The 11043-nt window shown below is 36.4% G+C and overlaps 1 protein-coding gene across 1 annotated transcript in view; it reads right to left on the bottom strand.

Annotated features, from left to right (window-relative positions):
• Positions 1–3486: 3486 nt before the first annotated feature.
• The window catches only part of NF1 (neurofibromin 1), a gene marked incomplete at both ends in the record, with an annotated part of 82066 nt that continues 74509 nt past the window's right edge, over positions 3487–11043 (bottom strand). Inside the window, 8 exons of the mRNA XM_009574374.1 lie at positions 3487–3703; positions 4522–4568; positions 5409–5551; positions 6747–6847; positions 7570–7697; positions 8404–8526; positions 9445–9602; positions 10440–10575. Of these exons, the coding sequence (XP_009572669.1) occupies positions 3487–3703; positions 4522–4568; positions 5409–5551; positions 6747–6847; positions 7570–7697; positions 8404–8526; positions 9445–9602; positions 10440–10575 (1053 nt within the window). The remainder of the gene's footprint in view (positions 3704–4521; positions 4569–5408; positions 5552–6746; positions 6848–7569; positions 7698–8403; positions 8527–9444; positions 9603–10439; positions 10576–11043) is intronic.

Raw genomic sequence — 11043 nt, 5'->3', positions numbered from 1 at the left:
TTATCTTATTCTTAAGGATGTGATTGACTGGCTTTGCCTGCTCTGTCATCAGATATTATTAGCATCACACAAGAAAAGCAACAGCTTGGCACTTACACTGAAGCCATTCCCGTGTCAAAAGGATCAGTAAACCACTTCTCATGCCACAAGCCCAACCCTAAAGCAGATCAAGCAGTATTTCGTGCAAATATGATGAAAGTAGAGTGTACCTTGATGAGGAAGCTGCATGAAAACTGCAGATTTAGAGCAAGGCAGAGAAGCTTCACAGACACAGAATGAAAGAAAAAACGTAAGTGAATAATGTCCATGACAAGGGGAAGGGAAGAGAAAGGAGAGGAGATGATGACAGACAAAACATTTATAAACAATGATCTCGCCTAGTTGTTTCCAGATGCAAGAAAAGAATTTTTCATGTATCTGCAACTGAATATATTTGTAACCATAATAAAAAACTCACTTGGCTGAAACTGTTTCTGTAACTCAGTGATGAAGTAACTCAGCACTGCTAAATACTTGATCTTCTTGTTCAGTAGTTCTCAAATCAGAGTAAGTGGATGATAGATCTGCATCCCTTATTAGTCCCATAGTTGCCTTGTGGTCCGCCTTCATATTCTGTAATTCTTTCACCAATGATTTTTATCTTGGCAGATATTAGGTCTTTCACTGCTTACTCCCTCACTCTTGTCTCTACAGTGTAAATGTGCAGCAATGACAACGCCATCACACCTCTTTAGGCACAGTTAATGAGACTGTAAAATTCATGTATGCTGCTATGGAGCTGTATACAGTGCCAGAAAACCAATTCAATTTTTAATACAATTAACCAGCTTAAAAAGCAAAGCATGTTTTATGCAAATTTGCACTGGTTAACATACCAGTTTAAACTAGTGAAATTGTATGTTGATTAAAGTGGAGCAATGTAATAAACGTGGGATGAAGGAACAAAATGAAAAGCTCCATGTTGTGACCTGGTCCACAGTTTGAGAAAGCTGGAGATCCCCTGATCAAACCCCAAGCCTTTGTATTCAAATTGCTAGAATGAAGCTGGAAACACTATAAAGGCCGATTCTTTATAAAGACGCCTCCACGCTGGTTACACAAAAATGGAACCATTAGTAATCTCCTGGCCTTCATATCCGTCTTTTAAAATTTAATTTCCAAGCAAACCATGTGTCATAAATGCATTATTACAGACTCACTAGTATCCTGAATCATGTAACAAGTTCACTAGTTCCTAACTCCATTTGTGGAGATGGGCTCTTAACCAGCGTTTGATAAAAGCCATCTGTTTGCAGAAGATTTGAAAGAATTTTTTGAAGAGCTGGATTAATTCCTTCCTCTTAGCTAACAAAGGAAAAAGAAATAGAAAGTGAGGCGTAAGGAAGGAAGACATTTACAGAGCAAAATGCTTTTTTCGCTAGTAGAGGGCCTAATCCTGCATCATCACTTCATCCTTGCAAACAGATCTGTTGGAGCTGCTACCAATTCTACATTCTAAATGGAAAGATGCTGCCCACAATGTAATTATTTTCACACTGACAGCAAGGTCTATTTTTTTTCCCTTTAATTTTATCCTTCTCCCTGTTCTAGTATTACAGATGATTCTTAGCTGTATGTTAAATAAGAAAGCTTCTATTGAGCCGCTTTCCTTTTCATAATCTTGGCTGTTATCTGTACCTGCCCTCTATTAGAAGTTTTTTATACAGAAATCTTTCTATATACAGGATGAATTGCATGATAATATAATACAGTGGCTGCATTATATATTCATAACATATAATGGACATCGTAAAATGTTAAGTAAAACAGCAGTCTCCAAAACTTCTTCAAATAGCTCTTTCACTTGTTCTCGGGCAGGAATACAAAATAAGGAAACAATGGCAACAACTGTCTCCTTTAAGCTAAGAAGTGCTGTTAATAAAGAAGCAGAGAAAGAAGTAACTGTGGAAAATATGCTTCACACTTTCTCTCCTCACTTGGGATAACATTATTTAATGTAATAAATCATCCTGAATTGGCAGGAAACTGGAAAGCAAATCATGTTTTGAGTCTATTTAGACTGACAGGCATCTTAAAATAATAATTTTAGAACACAGCACCAGTATGTCAAGAAGGTGACCTCCCCAGATTTAAACAATTTAAGTTGGCTTCTCATACTGGAAGAAAGCAAGTTGTAATCACTTTTCACCACCAGAAATAAAAAATCACTATTCCCAAATTACTCAAACACAGCGCACTGTCTTACCTCTGCTGCACCTCTGCACATGCCTCACCTCTGTAATGCTCCTCATATTCAACAAAAAACATGCATAGCATCTGTGAGCAAACTGATAATCTGGAAGACCAGATTTCTTGACTGGAGCTAAGTGCAACTAAGTAGAGCTTATTTCAGGGCTAGCAGAAACAGTAAACGAGAGTGAAAAGAATCAAAACACCTCTGTAAATATTATACCTAAATACAAGTAGTTTCTAGCCTTCCACCAAGGTTGCAGAATAAAAAAAAACAAAGCAGAAATAAAAGGTTGATTGACTTCAGCGTTCATAACTGCAACAGTCAAATCATCATTTAAGAAATATCACACAGTATAATTTTTATGACAAAGAAGAGTGAAGAATTTCCTCAATATACGAGACACTAACCCAAAATCACTTCAGGAAGAGTCTTCATGCAGATTTCTTTGACAGAAATTCCATTTTCTTCCTATATTTAATTTTCTCTAGCTTATGCTTCATCTGCTATATTGTATAATTTTTACTCTCTTTTTTCATTTTTTTCCCTGAAAACCTATGCTGTTAAATTTAACCTCTGCATCTCCCTTTAATTCCCCTCTCCCCAAGCCAGAAGGAATTTAGTGTTTTTATCCCTTTAATGCCTTTAATGACTGGTCTTCATTTTATCATCAGCATATTTCTGGCAATACAGTAGTCTGAACTGACCCAGTATTCCATACCTATCTATGTGAATACTTTTTTCTTCAAGGGAGAGTATGACCTCCGTATGATGCTGCCTCTATGAGCATTGGCCTTAAATCATGTAGTCAACTGAAACTGAGTCAGTTCAGACACACTCTTCCATGGCACAGTTCTGGATTATTTTTCCTAATATGTGCTACCTTGTAGTGCCCAGACAGGTATTATTCTCCTTGCAAAATATCATGATTATGTATTTATATTTATTACTTTTCAAGGCTCCACTGTTGCATAGATTCCATATTAAGATGCAGCTGTCATTTGTTCTGATGCACTTAATGCTATTTCCTTCATGTATAATGACTTGGAAAACAGCTTTTGTGCTGGACAAAATCCAACATCTGAAATAACAGTGTAATAGCTTAGTAAACAGTTTAATATTCATTTGACTCAAGAATGCAATGACTTTGGATGCATAAACACATCCAAAGAGACAACGAGACTGAGTGTTTGGCTGCAAAACCAGTAAATTTAATACCTTTCCCTTACCTATGTAGTACCAGAACAGCTACTGACCTGGGGAGTGCTGGGAAGTTGCGAGCGAGGTCATGGAATTGGAAAGGTTAAGGTTAGCAGTAATGCTAAGTTGGCTCTGCACTGCGGGAGGATATGGAGATGTGGGTGTCAGGAGAGATTCTTCACTGGTTTCCTCATCAATTCCAGGCAAATACGTGTCAATCAAGGCATCAAGAAACTTCACTATGAGCTCAGCATAGTCTGGGATTTGTGTTTGCTGTGGGTGATGCGGGGAAAAAAAAAAAAAGATTGGTTCTTTTCTTTCTGCTTTTCTGTCAATATGAGCTTTGCCCCAGAACTCACTCTAATATCACGCTGGTTTTGCCTGAAAATTTTAAAAAGGATTTGATGTGAGTAAGAACTGGTTTGTGGTCTTTTCCGGATTAATCTAAATGCACACATTAAAGACCACTTGTAGGTGTAATTTCAGTAGTGCGTGGAAGCACGAAGTCAGAAAAAAGGGGCCGTTTCATTCACAAGGTGAACTGCCACAGCTACCTGAACCTAACGTGTTATTAAAAGCATTGCCTATGCCCCCAAAGCCTAACGTCCAGAACGCTGCCTACTCTGCTCATCCAGTTCTTGTTACGATGACTAGAGGGAACAAATGGCAGTACAGATGGTCAGTGCTCGATATATTTGTTCTGTTGTAACATAAAATTTATCCTTATGGAATTATCATTCTTATCAAATCAATCCCTTACACTGTAAGATACACATAATAAACTAAAGACTTTCTGAATGATATCGTACGTCCAAGGCCCCTCAGTGAACCTGGGAGCAGTAAAAAGGTGCATTTACATACCTGACTGCTTTTACCCAACTTTGATTAATTTGCCTTACAGAGTCTATCAAAATATCTGACGCAGGCTCAAAAACTGTTTTAGGTATAGAAGTGAGCCTTATATTACTAACTTGCTCATATAAATTCTATGACTTGTCATTTATCTGCATCTTTCCTGGAGCACCAATGTGCTTTATACAGAAAATGAAGGCAAAACACTCATGAACTTATATATAGTGTACTGTTCTTACCTTAGAAAATGGGCCAGCAAACCTCCATAACCCATTAAATCCAAAACCTACAACAACAAATTGAACGTTACCACAAAAACGCAGTTCTCAATTGACAGAAAACAACTAGAAAGTACAGATAGTACATCACTTGGATTTACTTAGGCATGGAAATGAAGTATTTTGATTTGGAGATGCAATGCTAAATGTTGTCCAAACCATGTATAAGATAAAATTATGGCATTTTAATTTGTATATGAAATATGTAAGTTGTAAAAACCTCAAAATCTCAGAACTGTCATGCAAGAAATTCTTGATGGTATTTTAAAAGGTAAATTTAGCATGTGAATACACATCTCATTTTAAAAATTATGTCAACATTTAAATTTTTCCTCAACTGTCATCTGTTTCTTATGGATCTTCCCTGGAAAGTTTTTGATTAAGATCAATAAAAAAAAAATTTAGGTTTTCAGTGTTCAAGTGTGACATGAAAGTCAGCTTGGGCACTGCAAAACAAACGTTACTCTATGGAATTTACCAATAATTAAATCAACCCCTAACTTATAAGGTTAACTTAAAACTCATTTATCACCACCATTCGTGTTCTGTATTTCTTTGAATTGGTTAGTGGAAACAGAATACTGAGTTTCAACTTCTTTTTACTCACGTAGATGGTGTAATACTTTTAATATTTGGTGCACAACTGCAGCGAGCAGTTTTAATATTCATGTCAGTACATTTTTTTTTAATACGCGAACTCCTATTTTTACTAGGATGTATGAAGTTGGAGAGGTGCCACAGAAGACTGACTGACTGTTCTATTAGGGTTGCAATAATTCTGAAACATTTTCAGTAGCAAATCTAACTTAAAATACAGCAGTTTTTAAAAAAAATGGAAAAATATTTACTCTGTAGATAAGAAGTTTGGTATTGGGGTGGAGACTCTTCATGGTAGACAACACTCTGAACAATCCCATGAATTGGATTCAACAAATTTGGATCCTGGCACAGCGATAAAAGGGTATTGATCTTGGAATCCAATAAATTATGCCTGAAGAAAAGAGCAGTGGCTTATTTTTTGTTCATTAAATAAAATGAATCTGCAGTTCCCAGCTGACTTTAGCAAACAGTAGTTAAGGTGGGACTTTCAAAATCTCAGTCATTTTAGAAGTACAAAACAATTCCTATGTACGTTCAGTGAGGACTCTTACGATGTGTAACACTTTCAAAAAATTGTACTAACAGTATAACGCACTAAAGCATCTACCTAGCACTTTAAATTGCAAATATTTTAATTATTTTCAACAAAAAATTATTCACTGGATTTGTGTACATGTCAGAGCTGGAATTTCAAAGCAGTTTTTTAAACTCATGGGGGTACTGTCTCATTTGAGCTCCCTTGCAGAACTCATGCGTGGGGTTTTTTTTAATACAAATGCCAGTTACTTAAAATCGTGGTTTCAATAGCTCACAGCACTTGTCTGTACTTTGACCATTACTTTATAAAACCAGAAAAAGGTAGCATTATTTCTGAATCATGCACAGGTCAGTCTACTGACCTTTTAAAAGTCTACTTATGTTAATTTCTGATAGTTGGGTTTCCCTTACATATATCGACTCCAGCAAATACTACTTTTAACTGATATCTAAAGAAATACATCCAAGGAGTATCTTGAACTATGCTTTAAATCAGTTTTGATATGCACTTGGGGTACTAATTAAAAAACCTGAGTCTGACTGGGGTGAAAATAATAGTTAAGAGACAGTATATATTGACTTGCATAGAAAGCTATATGGACATATTAAAATGTAATTTGATTCTCCACAGTATCAAATAAGCGATAAAGCCATGCTAAGTCACTAGACTAGAGTAATGGCAGCAATGATGCTGACAGCTTTTGGCAGAAGCTGATGGCTGTACAGACAGGCTCCCTAGCAACAGCGGTACAGAGTTCTCCCACGCTCTGCCAACCTGCCTGAAATTCTGACGCTGAAGAGTGCTTTTGAGGACCATCTGTAGCAGTGGTATCTGAGGATGCCTATTCTAGTAAGAACACTATATTCATTTAACATAGGGAAAAAGCATGATTCTCGGATTGCTATGGACGTTTGTCTCAACAAGCCGTGGACAGATTGCAGCTAGTAACCTACAAATGAGTCGCTCACACATGCTTGTCCTGGTCCAGAGACCTTTCAAAGGAAGGGCCAAGTACAGAGTCATCATAAACAGAGTTTTAGATACTTACACAACAGGAAAGACCTTTGGGAAGACAACACTGGCTTCTGCTAAATACTCATACAGAATCCGCTGGTCAAACTCATCAGTAGTGTACTTCACTAATGTTGCCTGCCATAACGTAAAGGATTAAATTAGCATGCTTCTAATTTAATTTGAGTAGTTATAGGCTTTTGTTTTTGTTGTAGTTTAAGGTTTTAAGATTTCTTAAAAACAGAAAGCAGCATTGCAAAAGATTAGTTTATGTCCTCTTTGGACATGGAATCAAGTTATTTTATGTGTATGTGGGAAACAATAAAAACAGTTGGTAATAGCTTCTGTTTTGGCAAAAAATTTAGCTAGTCAGTTTTTGACAAAAGTGGGCAACTGACTCTTTCTGAATTATATCAGGAATGGTAATTGTATTGGTACATCTGAAGAAAGCACTATCATACTGTACCTCTATTACTAGTTAATAATTTTAAAACTGAATTATGCTGGGATTCCAACAATTTCCACTTCTTAACTTTTTAAGTATAAGATATTAATATCCTTTTATTATATAAAATTAGTTTATGATAGAGATCTGCCAGGAAAAAGGGACAATTGTTGGACATGTTCTACAAAACAATACAGAATAATGAAAATTTAATATTTGTTCTTAAAGAGCATTTAAATACATTTCTAAAAGTGATTCCTAGAAAGTTTGAAGAACAGCAACAGAAGAATAGACTTGCACATCACAGTGATTCTGATTCATATGAATTTAGAAACACTGCAAGGAACATGTATTCTACTTTGGGAGATAAAAGAATACCAGAAAATAACAGACAATACACAGGAAGAAGGCTTACAAGAACTGTAAGCAGCAGCGCTTGAATTTTTGGGTCAGTCAGAACTTCTTCGTCTAGGAGGACATTTGACTCAGAAACAGAAACTTTTCGAAGATGTGGGTGTTGCTGTGGTGATATTCTCTGGGTTTCTGCCAGATAAAAAAGAGCAATTCATCCAAAGCAAAATAAACCCAGATCAAAATAGAATTAGCTCTTGCACAACAAATTCAGTCATACGCAAACTTTAGAGTTTACCAACCTTTTCATAAAATATAAAAGCAACAACTATGCTGTAATACTAGCAGCGCTAGACCATTAAATGGGATGTATTATCAAATGGTAAACAATAACCCCAATTTCCTATTCAGTGAAACACAGGCCCAGGGGTGGTAAGTACCATATTCAGGGTCAGGCAGCAGACTGACATCAGATACAACAGAAGAACCCTGGTCTTGCATTGCAATTGGGGATGGGGGCACAGGAAGCAGATGTGGGGGAAGATGAAGAGAGGCATTCTAGGCATTAGGTCACGTTCCATCTCCTGCAGAAATTTGCAGCTAGGACTTTCTAACTTACAAAAAGCCAAATTTTATTTGTTTCATTTCACTCCTGTATGCAGTACTTTATAGGTGCCCCTTATTCTGTATCTGCAAACTGAGCAACTCTAATTCAAACCTCAGTTGCCAGTGATGTGGAAGACTGTACTTTCCAGAAGCCACTGTTAAGAAAGATGTTTCTCCCTTACCTTGTAGTAACCTAGGCAAATAAACATTGAATTTAGAAATAGTCCTTTGTATATATATACAAAGCATTTATAATCAGTATTATTCTTAAAATGTTAGTCCTGTTTCTCACCCATTTCATAATCATTTTCGGCTACTCTCCTCATTTTGGGAGGCGTTGTGATTCCAGATTCCATGTCTTGCCTTTTAGGAGCCTTTGTGTCCGATATCAAATGGTCAAAACTTTTCCTTGTACCTAAAAACAATTTATCAGGCAATTAAAAACATTAAACCTAAATCCATATTCTAACTATTTCTGATTTTCTGGCCAACCTACTCTCCTATCTACAATGTATTGATAGGAATCTGGGGACATTTTCACCATTTTCAGGGATGGTAGAGAAAATACGATCACACCATGCCGCTCTCCATCACAGTTTCCAAAATGCTTCACAATACATATGAGGAAAGCATGCAATTTATTCAAATATGTAAGCTGTGGGCATGCTATGGTTTCCTGGTCAACACATCACATTGAATATCAACATGCCAAAATGTGATTACTGAAAAGGAAGCAGTAATAGGACTGTAATGAAAGAAATGCCGCTCTCTTTCCATATACACCATATAATGCAAAAGGGTAACCACAAGTTATGCAAAGCAATTCATCTTGTTTCTCTGATACTAAGATTTTGCTTGTAAACATGATGCACGGAGAAGCCATGAATAAAAATCAGATTGCTTCCAAAACATCTAAAATGTTTTGGGACCATCTCTTCTAGCATAAGATAGAGTATTCATTATAGTAGCTAAGCTAAGGTACTCAGCTTCTTGGTTTTGTTGAAAGAGGGCTGGTGGCAGAAAATAGGCACTATGACTCTCTAAGTATCTGGAATATCTTTTTTTCTTCCTTTTTTTTTCTTCTTTTTTCTCCACTTCAACATGCACCTTTTGAGTGTCACTCTTGCTTCCCCCACTTCATGATTAAAAGAACTCAGTTAGTCCTCTTTAATTGTACAGTGTTCTCTAATTTGGATTTTGTAGAAACTGCATGTATTCCTCTGAATCAGGAATAAGCACTTAGAAGTCAGAATAAATACAAGTATAATTTTTCTCCAGTAACACTTCCTGAGGTATTCGGTAGATAAATTAGTAAATTAGTTAACTTAATAACCTAGAAGCTTTTTAGTGTTCGCTTGTGAAGGCTGCCCCATATCCAAACTCATGGATTTTCGTGTTCGAGGGCTTATCTGTCCCACTGTCGGGTAACTGGCAGCCAGATGTCTGTCTGACCCCTTTGGTGATGACCATGGTTGATTTTCCTTTAGTGTCCTGAAAGTGCAGAGAAATTAAATTAAGAAAATCTTTAAAACTGTGCACATTTAGGCATAAATTTTTCAACTAGCCAAACTATCCTCTATTAAACCCATCTTTCCTAACAGGTTAATCTCCCAAAAATACGTACTAAGAAATAATAATTACTTCGCTTGCGATAATGTCTGGGCTAGTGATAACTAACAATCTGATATGAATGTAATGATTAAGAGATAAAAAATAAAGCAATGAAAAGAACACAAGCGAATCAGCCTATGAGGCAAGATGACAAATATTTAATAATCAGCTACTCCATACTGGATGCTAACACGAGAGATGCTGAGTAAAGTGCTCCCTATTGAAAGAAACTGACTCTCCATGTCACTTCTAGGTTGATTTCTTAGCTTATCTCTGTGGCTGCTTATAGACAGGCTATAAGGCGTCAAGATTTTTCCAATGACAAGGACCAAGTGATTACTTAGTACATGCCTTGAAGCTCTTGAAAGGACAAACTAAACTTTCTTCTAAAATCTAAATGAAAAATGAGGTGAAATTAGGTCTTGTAGAAAGAGGTTAGCAAAGAGTTTAAGAACTTCCAAAGCAGTTAAGCTCTGAAATAGCTTTACGGATCTCAAAATTAAACCTATAGGAATTCAATACCCAAATTTCTCTGACTCTTGATCCCAGTATCACAGTATAAGTAGCATATTGGTCTGGAACCAATAACAGAACATTAACTTAGCTTTATGAACATGGGTTTCAGTTTTCAATATACCACAGGTTACCTTTAGATAACTTACTAAAGTAAACAGACATTGAAATTTGGATAACTTATCTAAAAGTTAGACAACCAACCTATAGCTAGTGTCACTGTGATGTATGGGATATGTATCCATAGGAACGTTTTCCATTGAAATGTCTGTCAACAAGAGAGACTTCCTATGTTTTAGGCTGCAGCGACTCCGAACTTCCTCAGATACTGTCAGCAAAGCTAAAAATTCAAAGAAACTAACATAAGTGAATACACTGAAGAATGTAAGCAATATTCCATCAATTTAATTTTTTTACTTAGTACAAAGACCACCATTGAGGTGTAATTATACCTTACTGAAATGTACAGATTAAAAGTAGGTCATTTAAAAAGAATTATATTCCCCACCCAGTTACAATCACATGATTTAAACATTTGCCCTCACATGGTCACAATTTCTATTTCTAGACCACTAGACATTTGAATGTTCTAAGGCACACACTTAAATCAAGAAGCCTTCGGCCTCCCTGAAGTATTTTCAAAGTTGCACAGTAGGTCCTGTGCTGGCAAGCCTTCAGTCTACAAAAAGCTTTAATTGATACACCCCAGCCTAGCCCAGACTCTCGTCCATCTCCAGTTACAAGTTTTCTCTATGCTGGTACAATTTTATCAACCTAAAGCCTTAAGAATTCCCACAATAATCCATTC

Source organism: Fulmarus glacialis, unplaced genomic scaffold (assembly GCF_000690835.1).
Source record: "Fulmarus glacialis isolate BGI_N327 unplaced genomic scaffold, ASM69083v1 scaffold20473, whole genome shotgun sequence".
In the NCBI taxonomy this organism is placed as follows: Eukaryota; Metazoa; Chordata; class Aves; order Procellariiformes; family Procellariidae; genus Fulmarus; species Fulmarus glacialis.
This window is presented reverse-complemented; position numbering and strand designations above follow the sequence as displayed.